At 39.0% G+C, this 19,586-nt stretch overlaps 1 protein-coding gene across 10 annotated transcripts in view; it reads left to right on the top strand.

Moving 5' to 3' along the window:
• The window catches only part of MAP3K4 (mitogen-activated protein kinase kinase kinase 4), a 148,733-nt gene that overhangs the window by 36,714 nt on the left and 92,433 nt on the right, over window positions 1-19,586 (top strand). For 9 of the 10 annotated variants that reach the window (XM_037895107.2, XM_037895105.2, XM_037895110.2 and 6 more), the window contains exon 3: window positions 10,717-12,104. In XM_037895107.2, coding sequence (XP_037751035.1) covers window positions 10,717-12,104 — 1,388 coding nt within the window. Of the gene's footprint in view, window positions 1-3,803; window positions 3,957-10,716; window positions 12,105-19,586 lie in introns of all 10 variants that reach the window. The other variant, XM_043544298.1, reaches the window with a different exon arrangement.

A 19,586-nucleotide genomic window follows, 5' to 3' on the forward strand; every position in this document is an offset into this window, starting at 1 on the left:
TGTGTTGTTCATATTGGTGGCAAAGTTTTGTTAAAGCTGTTTTAAAAATAATGATTGGTTCATTGTTGTTGTCATAAAGAATATACCTACAGTTTTTTAGAAATTTTAGAATGATGTTTAGTAAAGTTACAGTGGTGGCACAACTGCACCAGCTGACATTTGTTTTTAAAGCAGTTTTTTTAGTGTATATATGAAATCTTAACACTGAATGTATGTTTACGAAAAGGATTGCTTTGCCAGAATATAGTATAGAAAAAAAGGTAAATGCTTTAGCAGAATCAAAGATATACACAGTATTCATTGAATAATTGTGGGAGTGGAGCTGTCTAATGAAACTATTCATAATAATGGAGTATTTATACTGAACATGTTCCAAAAGTTTTGATTCCCCACTATTTTAGGCATCTTCTGTGTAAGGTCATCCTTACAGTATCATTCCCAAAAGACCTTTTCTTTACAGTAGAACTTAAAAAGAAGGCACACTGTATCTGTTGTTAGCTGCTTAGTCATTTGAGCTGTTAAACTCATTTTACTGGGTTTTAATTGTGCCTTTTTAAACTCTTTTTTGTGAAATATTAAAGCCTGTCTAATTTTGCACGTAGCAATTTATCAATAGCTTTTCTTGCCTTCATGTGATTTTAATACCATAGTAACAAAACTTCAGTCTCTGAACTAAGAAAATATAAATCAGAGTAACTGCAGCTGTAGTTCATAGCAGTTTTGGTATATTTTAGGGAATTGAAATACCGAGAGTATATATCCGAGGGTTTGTATCTTTGTGAGAGAGAGGAGTATTATATCAATTAAGACAAATTTTCTTTTGTTGGTTAACTTTATCTATGTTCGTAAAGTTCTGCTGATAGATTTCAAGCTGTGTAGAGTGAGATTTGTCGTGTGTGTCTGTGGAAGGCAGGGGGATGTCTGGCACATTGTAAGTTCACTGGAATATAATAATACATTTTTAGTTGTATTAATATTTTAAAACTTATTAGGCCTTTTTTCCCTTTTGTTATAGAATATACAGATAATATGCTGAGGCAGGAAATCTGAGGAAGTTGATGGAGGGGTTAAAGTCTTCTATCACTAAAGAACTAACTGAAGTTACTCTCCTTATTTCTGAACTAAAACAAATGCTTTCTAGTTAGGCTGAGTTTGTATAATATTTGCTTTAAATGAAGCACCAAACAAACTGTTTTTGAAACAGATCATGAAGCATTTTATTTGGCTGTCTTGAGTTGATTAAATTTTACTTTAACACGAAATTACTTCTATCCTGCAGTTAACCGAGAATTAACAAAGCTTTGAGAACAAGGCCAGTTATTGATGTCACCGGTGTTTGTTTATTTAATCGCTCTCTCACTGGATTTCTTACTACCGTGTATTTAGAAACAAAAAAGATGACATGACAAACTCTACGTGTTTAATTAGTTTCTGGATCCTCACCTTCCCCCCACTCTGAAACATCTGCAATGCACCTTTCTTCCAGCAAATGATGACTGCAGTTCAGACTTGTCCATAAGGCTGGGCTGAGCAGTGCCCCTTCCACACCCTTGTCAGATTCTGTGCCTCCGGTGGTGCAAAAAGAGTGGCAGTTCAGTGCTCCTTACTTAGCCACTGAAATCTCGTATCTTGTACTTGATTTTGGGATTGCATCAAGAAAAAAATCATCTCATCTCTCTCTTCCTCCTCAGGGGTCTGAAATTTCTGGAACTTTGTTTCCCAAATGGGACTGCCCAATGATCTTATTCTCTCCATTTATTCTCCCCTCCTCCATTGTGATGCAACAGGCCAAATGCAGGGAGCTTGAAGGGCAAGAGAACTCTCAGGAGCTACAGAAAGGGAGCTCTGCTACAGTTGTTCCCAGGCATGGACCTTTGTTTAGCCAGGGGAATGAATTTAGAGTCTGGACAGTTTGTTGCAATCTCTGCATTCCCCCACAGCTCTTGGGGCTCTTCTGGAGACACCTCCAGAAGATCAGATTAATCCTCTTCAGCCAGCCAGACTGAACCTCCTTCAGTAATCAAGGACTCTTCAGGTCATATCCACATGCCTCTTATTCCCTGCCCCAGACTTGCTTTTCCAAAGGAAAAAATTCCATGGTCCCTGCCCTGTTTTTTAAGGGGTTTTTGAGCCACTTTGTAAAGAATCTAACATCCTTTAGGACTCTCCTTCTGAATAGGAAAATCTGGGCTCCCCTAGGGATATTAGATGATGATGATGAGAAGTGGGGCTCATGACTTCTTTGTGAGTTGTGACCCAAAAGATAAGAAGAAACTGACCTTTTGATGCTGGTCCGTCCCTCCACCAAAACAAACAACCAACCCAAGAAAAGACACAGTGCTTCAGGACATTATCTGCTTCCATGCGCTCTAGCTTCTCACCTCAAAAATGAGAACTCTCAAATTTGGACCATGATAACTCGGAGCAAGAGAAACAGCGTAGGTTATTTTGCTTCCAGACCTTTTTGAAACCATGTAGAGAAGGTGTGGGCAACCAGTGAGATCTTTCATTCAAAATTGAAAATGTAATTTACCATACCTATTAATTCCTCCTTTGAACAGATCACTCAAGAATGATAGAAAATACCCAACAAAGGTAGAAGGTTTTGTAGGGAATCTCTGAAACTTGTCAGGGTCCTGCAATGCAAAGACCAATTAGTCTAACTTTGATACCTGGAAAGATACCAGAACAAATTTTCAGATTTTCATTTGTAAGCACCTAGAGGATAATTAGGAATAGCCAACATGGATTTATCAAGAACAAATCATGCCAAACCAACCTAATTTTCTCTTTGAGAGGGTGATTGGCTTAATGGATGTGGGAAGCAGTAGATGTGATATCTCTTGATTTTAGTATGGCCTTTGGCACAGTCCTATGTGACATTCTCATAAACAAACCAGGGAAATGTGTTATAGATGAAATTACTATAAGGTAGGTGCACAAATAGTAGAAAGATCATACTCAAGAAGTACTTATCCATTGTTCGCTGTCAAACTCTGAGGCGGTATCTGTCTTTTGAGAAAAGTAGACCAAGAGGAGATTGGATAATAGTCTTCAAATATATTAAGGCCTGTTCAGGATGGTGATTAATTGTTCTCCATGTCCACTGAAGGTAGGACAAGAAGTGTAATGGGCTTAATCTTCAGCAAGGGAGGTTTAGGTTACATATTAAGAAAAACTTTCTAACTACAAAGGTAATTAAGCTATGGAATGGGCTTCCAAGGGAAGTTGTGGAATCCCCAGAATTGGAGATTTTTAAGAACAGGTTGGACAAACACTGGTCTAGGTATATGTTGTCCTGCCTCAGCACAAGGGGCTGGACTTTATGACCACCTGAGAGCCTTCCAGCTCTACATTTCTCTCATTCTTTTTATCCTCCCTAATGCTGATAGAGCAGTAGTATCCCTGGCAAAGGACATGATGATTTTTGCTGAGGGAGACTTTTTTCTGAAAAGATTCCATGGACAGGAAGATAGCCACTCTTAGAAGGGACTTGGAAGCTTCATCAGTGGTTCTTAGTACTTTACTGGCTGCCAGTTGCTTCACTAGAATCACAGTGTTCTGGTATGATGACTTATTCTTGACCTTCTGGACCATGGCTGATTCAGGTCTGTTCCAAAGATATCTCCAGCTAATGAGTTTGTGGTGGACTAGTGCGTGGACTTGGGTAACTGTAAAAGCTGTGGCTGATAACACAGTGGTCAGGTGCCAATTCTGTTTTTAGCCTTGGACAGTAGATTATTATTATTAAAAGTAAATCCTCCCATCCTTAATGAACATACTTATCAGAGCATTATCCCCAGAGACTGTGCAGAAAGTAACATGGAGAAACCCTCTGCCTGAACTGAAAACTGTACGGTTGACAAGTGTAACTGAGGTCATAGCTTGACCTGGAAGACCCTTAACGTATGGTGGTGTGTGAGAGAGGAAGAACTCAGCTTGGCTGTCAAAGCAGGGTGAGTCCGTGACACTGGTGCTTAGAAAAACTATGTATGTATGTATGTATGTATGTATGTATGTATTTGCAAACTGAGCAAATTGGATGCATGGAGCAACAGCAAACATGAAACCCCATGATGCCATTCTTCAGGGTGGATTTGATTTAAATCACTAGTCAGGAAGACTCAGTTTAATCATGGTTTGCTACATAAAAGTGCATTCTTGTTGGTTGTTATAACCTTAATACATATTCTTCACAACTCGAGATAGATGTAGGTTTCATTTTTAGAAGGTACACACTATACATTTTTAAACAGTGATTTATTTTGAAAACTTTTTCAGATTAGTTTTACAGCTGTATCAGAAAATTAATGATTGGTTATTTCATTTACCAAAGGTAAGTGAAGCTGATATTTATGAAGTCATTGGGAGGTGGACTATCTCCAATTCAACAGGTTAATCATTAATATTTGGAGGATTTTCTTGCCATGCTGTATTAGGAAGAGAACATCACCAGACAGACATTTAAATTGTTTTATTTAACTAAAACAACAACGTTAAGTATTCAACAGCAAACATATAATATTTTAACAAAAAAAATATGTCTCTCGCGTCTCACATTTATCTCCAGACTTCTTCTCCTTGTCCAGATCTATTCAGCCCCCAACAATCTTCTATTCATTGAACTTTTTGAAACTTTGCACTTTTAGAGAGAGCTAAGGGATTGACTCTGTGTACACAAATTTGCAGAGGGACAGTAGAGTTGAGGTCTGCTATTTCTCACCTCTATATATTAATTTATTTATTTAAAAACATTTTTGCTGTTAGCGTGTTACCTCTGGAGACACAAATCCACAGTTTGAGAACTGCAAAACTAAGCATCTCTGATGGTATCTTCTAGATGGAGCACTGAGTTGCATTGGGTAGATAGGAAGATTAACCTAAATAATCTATACAGAAGCCTATGGAACCCTATAAAATTGGGTCCCTAATCCATGAACTATTGGAATTTATTTAGAAAACTTTTCTTAAACATTACATGAATATATTGTCTCATACTATAGAATTAGAATTTATAAACCCTATTCCATGATGAGATATCTTTGAGCTTTAATGTATCTTAATTAAAACTATCTTTAGATAGGGTTTTTTCCTCAAAAAGCATTTTTATAAAAACAAATCCGACTTTAAATTAAAAAAATCCAATTTTTTTTTTAAAAAAAAATCATTGATTTTTATCCGCCCTGTCATTCTTCCTAGAAGTCCCATTTGAGGGTAGAATTGCACTTTTTAATATTGACCACAGGAGAAAATTACAGAAATTAAACAAATTGTGTCTCCTGCAGTTTCAATCTTCCTCAGTTTTTTTTTTTTCTACATTCCACAATTTTCTATAAACCAATTTTGTACTGCCCAGTTAACCAAACTGAACCTTGAAAAAATCTGTCTCTGACCAAACAATAATAACTGTAAACTCGCCTAAATGAGATGTGAATGTCAAAGCTTAATAGGGGTTGATTAAATGCTAACATTTTTAAACCTGGGCTATCTTTTTCTCTTGTCCTTTAAAATAAAAACCACACACCAACTTGAAATCTAGTCCAATTTAAAAAAAAAAAGTTGAAAGTAATGTCATGTTCTACATCTGCAATTAGGTTCCCCAGGCCTTTTGTGGTTTTACAATGGCTTTCTTTGTTTTTTAAATGTGTTTTCTCTACCCTGCTGCTGTGAGTCTTGCCCAGAAAAAAGGGATAATGGACTGACTATATAGAAGAATCTGTGAAACTGGCTACACACACATGCTGTCAAACGCACAAAGCAAATTGAACAATGAAGAAATAAGCTCCCTGTCCCGAAATAAATTTTACCAAGGTTCAGGGGCAAAAGGCATCTTTGGTGGATTTTTTTAAAGTGTTTAATGTTGAACTTCAGAATTAAATTCTATATAGTTGGACAAGGAAAAAGGAAGATATCAGTTGCTGAACAATCTGATCATTAAGTACACGTGCTGGAATTCCTTATAATGAGTGCCTAAAAAATAATTCAGTAATACTATAGTAGAATTCAGTGATACTACAGTAAAAAAGATGATTTGTAATTAAGAAGCCAGTGTCCACATACTGGACATATAAGAATGTGAATAGACATATAGCGTAGGGTCTCCTTATTTCCCTTTCTCACCCGCCCAAAAAAGGGCAGATGTGGGAGAATGCCGGGGTGTGGGAGCAGAGGCAGAAAAAGAGGAAGGAATGATTTACATACCAAGCAGCAGTTCACAGAATCATAGACTTTAAGGTCAGAAGGGACCATAATGATCGTCTAGTCTGACCTCCTGCACAACGCAGGCCACGGAATCTCACCCACCCACTCCTGTAACAAACCCCTGACCTATGTCTGAGCTACTGAAGTCCTCAAATTACATCCATTCCAAAGATGTCAACATTTTCCAGGGAAGGAAATAGACAAAGCCAAAGTTTTGTTGATAAAATATCTGGTAACCAAGACAACACAACTTTATTCTATGTAAGGCCTATTTTCCAGCATCTGTCATATAAACTACCTCCAAAAATGCTGCTTCATCATTACATATAAATACCAAATTAAATATTTATGAGCATTAATAGAGAGACATTCTGCTAGAGGCAAGAAAGAGAGAAAAATTAATTTCTGCTCACTTTTAAAATGAGCTGGAGAGTCTGTGAAATTGAGATACACAAGAAGGCTATTCCCGGTGGCAGAAGCTGTGGTAAAGAAGGGGTGAGATTGTGCAGTGGGACAGAGAATATGTGGCTGATGTAAGGAAAAGGTAGGATGGTCAGAGCAGGTTCTGATAAGTAGATTGGAGTGGATCCATGAAGAGATCTATACAGTGGAGGGGACATTTTAAATTTAGATCCTTCATATGAATGAGTTTTTTGAAGAAGGGGGTGATACGGTCATGCTTCTTTGTATGCATGAGAAGGTGGGCGGTAGCATTCTGTGTTTGATAGAGCAGGGTTCGGCAACCTATGGCATGTGTGAGCGGGGGCTGAGCGGGGCTGGGGCTGGGACCCCGGCAGGCAGCAGTGTGCCATTAAAAATCCTGCCCACCCCGGCCCGCTCTTCTCCGCACCCAACCCCCTCATGGGGGGGGGAGGGGGCAGGGTGAAGAAGCTTGGTTCTGCCGGCTGCTGCTGCAGGGCAGGCAAGTTCCCTCTCCCCCACCTCTTCCCCCAGCATGCTGGATTCCTGCCCCTCCTCTCCCTTCCTGCCACCGATCAGCTGATGGCCCTTGCAAGGGAAGGAGAAGCAGAGCCACAGCGTGCTCGCTGCTCTGGGGAGGAGGCAGAGACAAGGTGGGGACAGGGCCTTGGGGAAGGGGATTGGAATCAGGGCATATCTCCTCCAGCACCCTGCCGTGTGCCGCTCTAGGCAGGGGGCTGGGAGCACCCCCATGACCCTAGCCCACACCCCCAGCCCTCTTCCTTGACCCCTGCACCTCCCCCCACACCTCAGCCCTCTGCCCTGACCCCTGCACCCCCCACGACCCCAGCCCTGACTCCAGCAGTCCTCCACATACCCAGCCCCCCACACCCCATGCCCTGACTCCTGCACCCTCCTCACACACCCCCAGCCCCCTGCCCTGATTCCTGCCCCCCCACACATACCCAGCCCCCCCACACCCCATGCCCTGACTCTTGCACTCCCCACATTCCCACCCCCACCCTGAGCACCAAACAGGAGCTCCTGCACCCCTCACACCAAATGGGAGCTGCCCAGATAAGCACTCCACACCCAAACTTCCTGCCCCAACCCTGAGTCCCCTCCCTCATTCTAGCTCCTGGCCAGACCCTGCACCCCAACCCCCAGCCTGCTCCTTCACCCCCAGCCCTGTGCTCAGTGCACTCCCACCCTCAGCTCAATGCAGAGAGAGAGGAAGAGAATGGGCTAGAACCAGGGAGAAGGTAGGTACCCACTCTATGTGGGCAGGGCCAGGATCCCTGAGTGGCAGCGGGCTGAGCCGCTCAGTCCACTGCCAGTCTGGGGTCCTGGCCGCCGGCCCCACTCAGCCCATTGCAGGTCTGCGGTTCTGGCTGCCGGCCCTTTGCCAGCCGGGGTCCTGGCCGCAGGCCCCGCTCAGCCTGCTGCCGGCCTAGGTGAACAGAACCCCAGGCTGGCAGCGGGCTGAGTGGGCTGGCAGCGTAAGATCAGCATTTTAATTTAATTTTAAATGAAGCTTCTTAAACATTTTGAAAAACTTGTTTACTTTACATACGACAATAGTTTAGTTATATAATATATAGACTTATAGAGAGAGACCTTCTAAAAAATGTTAAAATGTATTACTGGCACGCAAAACCTTAAAGTGAATAAATGAAGACTCGGCACACCACTTCTGAAAGGTTGCCGACCCCTGTGATAGAGTATGGAGCTTTGGGACCTGGGTAGCCTATAAAACAGGGATTGCAATTAATGAAGATGAAAAGAGCGACAGGTTTGGATGGAGAAGATTTCAGCAGACATGGTGGTCACTTGTTCTGCTCTTCTGCCTCTCTATTGATTCAGCTTTGTCTACATGGGGAAATAGTGTAGCATTAGTAACAGGTAGAGCTGAACAGAGTACAAACACAGTTTTTGTCCTCTGCACTTACACTTATATCCATGAGCAGCATTGATTCTGCAAAACCAGTTGCTGACATAATGCTATTTTCATATGTAGACCAGGCCTCATTCTTCCTCACTCATTCCATTCCCCACACTTACCACTAGACTTGGCTGACATTTTTCAAACAATGCACTGAAAAATGCACTTTTGGGTTGACCAAAACTATTTGCAAATTTGTATAGAGTTTGCCAAACCAAATGAAAAAAGTCAAAATGTTTTGGTAAGTCAAAAGAGAACATTTCATTCTGAAACATTTTGTTTCGCCTTTCACGCATTTTGACAAAAGCAAACAAAAGGCCCACAGAACAGTCAGAGAAGAATGTAGTGCTGCTGCGCAAGGCAGCAGGCTCCATATAGCCACTTGTTGTGTGGCAGGCTAGAGCACTGTAGATTTACATCCCAGCTTGCCGTACACTAAATCACCATATAGACATGCCCTTAAAATCCCTTCTTCAAGGACTATTTATTTTATAAAAAGTGGAACAGCTTTGAGAGGAGAGACTGAGAAATTCCTCTATACCTATGACTAAGGCAGTCTCCTGCAGTGGGGGGAGACCCAAATTCAAATTCCTAACTCCCTATTAGGTAAAGGGGGGAATTGAACCAGGGACTCCCATATTCCAGGTGAGTGCCCTAACTATTGGGCTAAAACTGATAAGGGGAGGGGTACCACCACAACTTTTTCCTCTGGCTGTTTTGTGAAAGGGGAGACCAGTGGCTGGACTTTTATGCAGCAGGCATCAGTCTGTGAAGAGTGTCTTCTAGCAGAGACTGTGCAAGCACAGAGTTTGAGGAGAACCTTGATTAGTGGCCACCTCCCTGATTGCTATGAGGGTTATAATGCAGATACTTCTGTAAGGAGAGGTATGGGAATGTACTCAATATAGGGAATAATCGTGCATTGGCAACGTGGGGTGTTTACAGCATTTTGTATTGTTCCTCTGTTCTAGGGAAATAACAGTTTGTGATTTGTTTCCATCTGTTTGTGAATACAGCTAGTGTTAGCTACTAGATATATATTTTTAAAAGTGCTGAATTATAATTAGCATTCCATCATTGCTAAAATATTTTCAATAAGATATTACTGAGATGTGAGAATCTAGGTGGTTGGGTACACTGTTCTGACTGTTACCACTTTATTACACTTCTAATGTATTCAGTGTAAAGAAAGGAGACTTACTTGCATCAGACAAAATGCTTGGTGGTGTACCTTTGACAATTTCACATTTTGATCACTTGCTGATTTCCCCGTTTTGTAAATACTGTATGCAAGAAACTAAAGCAGGCCCCAACCTTTACAGTCAATCTGCCTCCAGGCTGTTAGTCCCTCTGTGCCCTCTGGATTGCTGCTTAGTCACTGACTCCAGCTGCCACATGCAGCAAAAGAGGTAATTATAATTAGAAGTCAATTATTACAATTTTATTTAGTACTGCAAAATGTTCTTACCAGTGGTTGCAGAGTTAAACCTATTGTTAGAAAATCCCACAATACAATGGTGTGCTCTTCATTTTTAAGTGGATTCAGCATTTCTTTATTTCAGGAATTATATGTGTTCTAGGGTTTTCACTTGTGTATATGAATTGTTGGTGTCCATGTGACTGTGTAATTAAAAGAGCAAATTTTGGAGCTATTGTGTTGTGCCAGTAATTTGTGGATTAAGATTGATGGATATTCAGAGGTAGAAAAATCCTGTTTGGTCATTTTATAGATACCTAATATTTGACCTAGATTCTTTAATTTAGCTTTTCCCAGTTCAGTTTTTTTAAATTCCCATAGATGGAGATTTAGAGTAACATATCACTATGTATATAACCTTTAAAATCAGTAAGTTGATCAGATACCATGATGATAACTACAGTATAAATTCCATTAGTGGAGGTTATGGCATTCTGTAAATAACAAGGAAATGCCACCTAAACTTATAAAATCAAAATGCAGATATTACTTTTAATTATGGAACTGTTTTCTTTCTATCTATTTAGCATATGATATAAATAAAACAAAATTTGGATGCTTGGGTGGATAGAAAGTAGAAATAAAATAAGACTAATAAAATGTAGTTAAGGAGCAGTGTTCTTTAAAAAGGTCCTCATGTTGCTGTAGTCAAATTCTTTTTCAATTTCTTTTACAGAAAAGATGAGTGTACCAAATCAGCCTCCACAAAAAGACAATGGCAAAACCACTGACAATGTGGAAGAGCACAGCTATAAGCACGGGAAAAAGATTCGAGCCACCCTTAGGACAACAGAACGAGATCTCAAGAAAAATGTGCAGTGCTCATTCATGTTAGACTCAGTTGGTGGGTCCTTGCCAAAAAAATCAATTCCAGATGTTGATCTCAATAAGCCTTACCTCAGCCTTGGCTGTAGCAATGCTAAGCTTCCAGTCTCTGTGCCCATGCCTATAGCCAGAACTGCACGCCAGACTTCTAGGACTGATTGCCCAGCAGACCGCTTAAAATTTTTTGAAACCCTGCGGCTTTTGTTAAAGCTTACCTCAGTCTCAAAGAAAAAGGACCGGGAACAGAGAGGACAGGAAAACACCTCCTCTGTCTGGTTGAATCGATCCAATGAACTGATCTGGCTTGAGCTGCAAGCGTGGCATGCAGGCCGGAGCATTAATGACCAAGATTTCTATCTGTATACGGCCCGTCAAGCCATCCCAGATATTATTAATGAAATCCTCACCTTCAAAGTGAAGTATGAAAGCTTCTCCTGTGTAAGAAATGAAGCCAGTTTCAATGGTACTTCAGGAGAAGGACATTGCAAAGCAGCCCATGGAACTAGTGCTGTGGGTTACACAAGTTACTATGAACACCTCCATCATCAGCGGGTCTCCTTTGAGCAAGTAAAGAGGATAATGGAGCTGCTAGAGTATGTAGAAGCACTTTATCCGTCTCTGCAGGCCCTTCAAAAGGACTATGAAAAGTATGCTGCAAAGGACTTCCAAGACAGGGTGCAGGCACTCTGTCTGTGGTTAAACATTACAAAAGACTTAAACCAGAAACTAAGGATTATGGGAACTGTTTTGGGCATCAAGAATCTGTCTGACATTGGCTGGCCAGTGTTTGAAATTCCTTCTCCTCAACCGTCCAAGGAAAATGATCCAGAGGATGAGGAAGATGGTAGGGAAGCAGAAGTAAAAGAATCCTCAGGAACATGCATTGAGGAAAGTGAAGATGAAGAACAAATCTCTGAGGAGAATGTTGAGGAACTCAGACAAGCCATCAAGAACAATTTTACCAATAAGCCAAATTTTGATTTTCAGCTACAGGACCATTTTTCAAGGAAGCTTGACAGGCTTGAATCAGAGGATGACTTGGCCTGTTGGGTTATTCCAGAGTGCAGTGCCGAGGCAGGCTGCAGCAGACACTGTTTGACCTCTATTTACAGGCCATTTGTAGACAAAGCACTGAAGCAAATGGGGTTGAGGAAACTAATTTTAAGACTTCACAAGCTAATGCATGGTTCCTTGCAAAGGGCCCGTATGGCATTGGTAAAGGGTGATCACCAGCTGGAGGTAGGTTCCTTGCTGGCATAAATGGGAATACTGTAGATTCACTCGACTCCCCACCCCCCCTCAGTATTGTTTCAAATGTTACCTACCTACCACAGTTGAATCAAGAGCTTGGAAAGCATCAATTATTTTCACCTGACAAACCAGTTTTCTGACTTACATTTTTCTCCTTCTTAAAAATAAAAATAAAATCTCATTCTGGACACACCTGTTTCTTACCTTTGGTATGTAATCTCTGCTAATTAGAAACAGGTGTTTTCTCAGGTATTGCAATTTGATTTATAAAGTGTCTCACTCTCATTATTTAAAGTGTAGTAATAATTGGTAAATTCCAAGAATCAGTAACTCATTCTAATTGCCATATTTGTTTGAGATAACTTTATATTAATGAGTTAATCCTTTTAATTTTATGAAGAAAGGAGGTGCGCTACTATTAAGAGCCTACAAGAGCTAACAATGAAATTAAGAAATGTTTCTGTTGACCTCAGCAAAAGTAAGAATGAACCTTACATGTAGTATAAACTGTGTTTACTATAAGCACCATTATTGTTTGGTAAAGTTCTGATGGTTGGAAGTTAAAACTAGACAAGTTCAAATTAGAAAGAAAGGCACACATTTTGAACAGTGAGGGTGATTAAACATTGGAACATACTACCAAGGGGCAAATGGTGGCTTCTCCATCTCTTGTCTTTAAATCAAGACTGGATGCCTTTCTGGAAACTGTGCTTTTGCCACACACAAGTTATAGGCCTCAATATGGGATTAAATTCTATGGCCTTTGATATACAGATAGTCAGAGTAGGTGATCTAATGGTCTCATCTAACCTTAAAATCTATGAAAGAAAGCAGCTTAAGTCCATTAAATTTTTCCACTGGCTCTTATTTGTTTTCATTTTTTTGTTTCAGGTTATAATACACTAAATAAAGAAAATTATGAGTGAATTAAATGGAAAGTAATGATGGAAGCAATAAACTGAGTGTACTGGTTGAAATGTCATGCAGTAATTAAGGTCCAGGATAATTAGCTATGGACTTCTGAAGTTTTTATGGCTAGAATTTGTAGCCCAAACAGGGTCTGAATTCAGGTCTCCAGAGGTGAATTAAGCCACAATGCCATTTATGGTTTACCGTCTATTTTTGTAGATGTAGACTTCAGCACACCGCACATGTAAGGAGAGTATATGCAAACGCTTCACTTCATCTAATCCTAACTACACAGTAAACTGTTCTTACACAACATACTACAAATTTAGTATAACGCTGAGCAATAGTGAAAAAACTTTAAGGCATATTGATCACTTCACCAATTGCTTTATCCACAAACTTCACCTAAGAAAATCTGTTAGCTGTTGAAAAGAAATGGCATAATACCAGCTGCTGACTAAACTTAAAATGTTCTATGGTGTATATTTTCTTTCTTGTTAATGATGCTACGAACCATTGTGAACATGATAGTAGTGTAAGTGTACGTGAATGGAAATAATCTTGCAAGATTCTACGTTTGTATATAACTTTAAGAAGAAAAAGTAGGGTATTGTATTATATTTTAGAAATGGCATCTGATCATGTAATTAAGTTGCTATTCAACGTAGCATAAGTATTTCCTTAGTTGTGATTGATGATATAACCTTAACAATGTTTTGATAGAAACAACAATTTTCCATGGAGAAATCCTTTCCAGTAAACTAGTTATGTACCTTCATGAATTGCTAACTCTCCTGACACTTAATACTGAAATAAGCATAGCTAATTTATGGAATTTGTTTATTACATGTTTGTATTTTGGAACAAAAATAACATTTCCTACCATATATTCTTCAATAATCATGACATAAACAGTGTTACGTAAGTTTTAGACAATATGTATTTAGCAATACTAGTAGTCAGGGTTTTTTCTTCCATCATGAGGTAGCATTGTTTAGTGGCATGACTAGTCCTGGGACACAGGGATCCTTCTGCGTTCTAATCCCAGCTCTAATATGAATTCCTTCTGTGCTCTTGGACAAGTTGCTGGATCCTCTTGGTTGTGTTTTCCTATTTGTAAAAGGATAACATTTATATACCTCACAAGGGTTTTTTGAGGATTAATAAATTCACGTTTATAAGTAACTTGATGGTGTGAAGAATCATGCTAGCAGTAGTACTGTTGATTTTGAGATCATTTTGTTCTCTACAAAAAATATATTAAAACTATTGGCTGAAGTTGCAGCCAGCTTCAAACTGGCTTCTACTTATGTTCTCCAAGATTTTGTATGAGAATATGTTTGTGCATTTCTGAAGCATATGCATGTGCAAAATCTTAGTTCATGTACATGCTGATGTGTGTGTGCCATTCTGTATTAATGAACAAATGTGCATTCACATTTTTATAGGCTAAAAACAAATGGAAACTATGTATGAAAGTTTGGCCTGATAGGTAGAGCATACTTTTAAAAATGAATAGGAATAAAAAATAATTCCAAGGTTTGAAGGAATGTCTTTGCATATTTTTTTCCTGTTTATCTATTCAAATACAGCTGCATGCCTTTCTAGAGCAATGGTTCTCAGACCACAGCCTGTGAACCACTAATAGTTTGCAGAATGCTTGCTGGTCCCTGTGATTAAACATTCTGAGAATCAAGCAGAGGAGTACTTCTAAGACCCACTGATCATTTATCTTTTTGTAGAATAATTGAGAACACCTTTATGACCTCATAGCACTCAGTGGTGCTCATTTTCACTAAGCTGTTCCATCATTTTTGGACTATTGAAACAACATTTGTAAACTTCCTGTGCTAGCCCCAAAAATAATGGGATATTATCAAATTGGAAATCACATTTCTCTGAAATGCTTTACCTACAGTAGTAATAGATTACAGCTAACGAAGAGAATACAGCAAATATATTTTTCAGTTTGCCTACTTTTTGCATTTTGACATACTCTGAATATAGTCGTTTTCACTGTTTCCCTTTGTAAGTCAGTCCCATTGTCCTTGCTGAAAAACTTTTGTAGATTTCAAAAGGGAATAACAATATAATTTTTATAATTAAAAAAAATTACTTAAATTCAGGGATTGCTATTAAAAGGGTTAACTTTTAGAGTCTATTAGAAACTGCAGTTTTTAAAAGTCCCTTTCAAAGAAAAATTCCAGTTAACATTAAGGTATAATTTCCTTTTTTGTAAGTGTACGTATGCAACTCTGAGGTTCTGTTTATTGTAAATATCTTATCAGTTTTGCAGGGTTGTTTTTTATTACTGCAGACCATATACATTAAGTAATTCCACTTTTCCTTTCCCCAAAACAACCTATAGCGGAAACATTATGTAATTATATATTTCATTGCGAATTTTGTTTTTTCTTACACTTTATTTAATCCTTGTATGTGTATCATGTTAGTGTACAAATGTACTTGTGTTGAGAATCAAACCATAATAGGTACAATTTTTAAAAATGCGTGACTGCCGTAGGTGCCGAAGTCTCAATGGGGACTTAAGTGCTTTTGAAAATAGGACTTAGGCTCCTAAATTACTGTAACTTAAGCACTTTTTGAAAATTTTACCCAGTGTTAGCAGACTTTGTTTTCTCTAGGTTTTATATTCAGCCTCCTTTGTCCTAATCTTTGGAACACATTTTCAAATGCTGATTAGGGCTGTGATTGTGGCGGGTGTATTTCACTTCCATTTTTGTGTTTTTCATTTTATTAGTTTCCTGTAAAAGTATTAAAATCGTGATGTTTCACTGATATTTTTTGTACTGAAAACACAAAAGTAAAATTTAGACTAATGCACAATTTTATATATTGGATGTGTGATATTGGCTCTTCAGTCTGAGGACTTGTCTACACAGTGGAAAAATCATGGTGTAGCTGGTGCGCACAATCTGCTCTGTACTAACTCTCTACATGGACACTTATTGTGCATTAGAAGTGCCTTTGTGCAAATTAGCTGAATACTCTTTGAATGTGTGTTAAGCTAATGAGCACAAAGGCATTCCTAGTGTGCCGTCAGACTGTCCACGGAGGGAGTTAGTGCAGAGTAGCTAGTGTGCTTTAAATTCACACCCAAATTTATTCCACAATAATTTCCCCTTGTAGACTAGCTGTTAGAGACAATGACAGCACTGCTAATCTACAAGAACACTTGTTGTAACAAAACTATCCTACTTGTAGTACTTTGTTTTCAGATAAGACTTGCAGAAGGAGTTCTGTTACATATGTGTATGTTATGTATAACTTTAAAGTCTTGCAGTGATTATGCAAATGTCCTAACATTGTTTTCTTTTCCTTCTGGAAATATTACCTATTATATAGTTGTATCTGTTACAGTTTACTTTTGTGGGTTGGTGAGTCTTATTGTAAATCAGGGTGGCACTCTTGCTATATGAAATCATTGGTGTTTCATTATAAACCTTTGTGTTACTTCCGTTAAAGAATTTTTATATATTGCCTGTGTGCTTGAGTATACACATGTACGTTTTACAAAATATAAAGAAAATTTTAATGCAGTGGCTCTTTAAAAATGAGCTTTGATTTAAAAAAAAAAAAAGTTTCCTGAACTCTCCTATTTTGAAAATGAATTGTTTATGTAATTTAAACATTAATATCTAAAAACTCAGGAAATTTAATTTGTTTGAATAAAAATGTTTATATGCAGTATGAAACTGAGGTTAGATATGCTAATAAAGTTTGCAGATGATACAAAGCTGGGAGGTATTGCTAATTTAGAGAAGGATAGGGATACCATACAGGAGGATCTGGATGACCTTGTAAACTGGAGTAATAGGAATAGGATGAAATTTAATAGTGAGAAGTGTAAGGTCATGCATTTAGGGATTAATAACAAGAATTTTAGTTATAAGCTAGGGACGCATCAACTAGAAGTAACGGAGGAGGAAAAGGACCTTGGAGTATTGGTTGATCATAGGATGACTATGAGCTGCCAATGTGATATGGCTGTGAAAAAAGCTAATGTCGTCTTGGGATGCATCAGGAGAGGTATTTCCAGTAGGGATAAGGAGGTCTTAGTACCGTTATATAAGGCACTGGTGAGACCTCACCTGGAGTACTGTGTGCAGTTCTGGTCTCCCATGTTTAAGAAGGATGAATTCAAACTGGAACAGGTACAGAGAAGGGCTACTAGGATGATCCGAGGAATGGAAAACTTGTCTTATGAAAGGAGACTCAGGGAGCTTGGCTTGTTTAGCCTAACTAAAAGAAGGTTGAGGGGAGATATGATTGCTCTCTATAAATATATCAGAGGGATAAATACCAGAGAGGGAGAGGAATTATTTAAACTCAGTACCAATGTGGACACAAGAACAAATGGATATAAACTGGCCACTAGGAAATTTAGATTAGAAATTAGACGAAGGTTTCTAACCATCAGAGGAGTGAAGTTTTGGAATAGCCTTCCGAGGGAAGTAGTGGGGGCAAAAGATCTATCTTGCTTTAAGATTAAACTCGATAAGTTTATGGAGGAGATGGTATGATGGGATAACATGGCTTTGGTAATTAAATATTCATGGTAAATAGGCCCAATGGCCTGTGATGGGTTTTAGATGGGGTAAGATCCAAGTTACCCGGGAAAGAATTTTCTGTAGTATCTGGCTGATGAATCTTGCCCATATGCTCAGGGTTTAGCTGATCGCCATATTTGGGGTCGGGAAGGAATTTTCCTCCTGGGCAGATTGGAAGGCCCTGGAGGTTTTTCGCCTTCCTCTGTAGCATGGGGCACGGATCACTTGCTGGAGGATTCTCTGCTCCTTGAGGTCTTTAAACTACAATTTGAGGACTTCAATAGCACAGATATAGGTGTGAGGTTTTTTTTGTGGGAGTGGTGGGTGAAATTCTGTGGCCTGCGTTGTGCAGGAGGTCAGACTAGATGATCATAATGGTCCCTTCTGACCTAAATATCTATGAATCTATGAATCTATGAATCACACTTATGACCCAGTACTACAATGAGCTCCATGCAGATGAAAAGCTTCATCTGTATTAGAGTCATGTAGGACCTGGGCCTTAAAGATTATGGCCAACGTTTTCAAATGTCTATTTCAAAATTAGAGACCTGGGGTAAAATTTTGAAAAGTGCTTTGGGCTATGTTTACATGGCAGTTGAACAGTGGTATCTGGCCCGTGTCAGCTCACTTAGGCTTGTGGGGCTCAAGCTGCAGGCTCTAAAAACTTCAGTGTCGACATCTTGTCTTGGGGGAGCCTGGGCCCTGGGACCCTTCTCCATTGTGAGGTCCCAGAGCACGGGCTCCAGCCTGAGCCTAGACCTCAACACTGCTGTTTTTAGAGCCCTGCAGCCCGAGCCCGGTGAGCTTGAGTCAGCTGACCCAGGCCAGATGCCAGGATTTAATTGCAGTGCAGTCATACCCCTAGTGACTAAGTCCCACTTTCAATAAGAGTTAGGTGCCTTACTCCCAGATTTTTAAAAGTATTTAGTTACCTAACTTGTGTGGATATGGAACTAAGGCTTGTAAGCAGTTTAGGCACTTTTGTAAATTTTACTAAGAAGGCCATATTTTGGCACTTAAATGGTGCGATATTTCAGAGGTGCTGGAAAAATGTCTGCAGAGAACGATTTGTGGCTAGTCAGAACTTCTGAAAATCAGGCATCTTAAGTGGCTTAATAGGGGTTTAGGTGTCTAATAATAGATGCCCTGTATTTGAAAGTCTTGCTGTATTATCTCTAGTGTTAGAAAATGAAATACCATTTTTAGTTATTTTGTATTTTAATCCTGTATTCCTAAAAATAATTCCCCAGTATTATGAAAAGTCACGTTGTTTGAAAGAGTCTTTTAAAAATTTACTGAACAAACACTCAAATCTATATTCTCATTAGCTATATTCCAAGTTGAGAATTTAAATTTCATTAGGTTATTTTTGCTACTAGTGTAGCTCTTAAAACATTGTTGGCAAAAGTGTGTTTGGAAAAAAATGTATTTATATTAAAACAAAGACTTTAACCTTCAGATGTTTGCACATGGGCAGTAAAATTCATCCTTACTAATTTTTGTATGGCTTATTGCTAATGAAAAAGTCCCCTTTAAAAAGCATTGACTGCTATTGTTATGGTTCCATTAAAGCCCCAGAAAATAGATCAATTTAAAAAAATTGAACGGGGTAAAAGGAAGGTGTAGTGAGATTTCTTTTGAAAAGATTAATTACTGCAGTAGCAGACCATCGAGTCGCAGGGATACACAGGAGTAGTGTTGAAATAAATCATTGATTTTTTTTTTTTTTACATTAAATTTTATACATGTATAAGCAGAAATGTTAGGCACTTTGTATCACAGATACATGCTGATTGATTCATCTTGGTCTCTTGATTTTTGTCTCAGCAGAGACTGGGAGTTCTGTGGAGACAGTGGGTGAAATCTTTATCTCATTGAAGTCAGTGGCAAAAATCCATAACATCAGTGGGACCAGGATTTTATCCAGTGTATTCCACCTTTTGGGTGGAGGAGAAGGGGTTCGTGCCTTTTAAAGCTGCTGGTTCAC

Source organism: Chelonia mydas, chromosome 3 (genome assembly GCF_015237465.2).
Source record: "Chelonia mydas isolate rCheMyd1 chromosome 3, rCheMyd1.pri.v2, whole genome shotgun sequence".
Classification (NCBI taxonomy): domain Eukaryota; kingdom Metazoa; phylum Chordata; order Testudines; family Cheloniidae; genus Chelonia; species Chelonia mydas.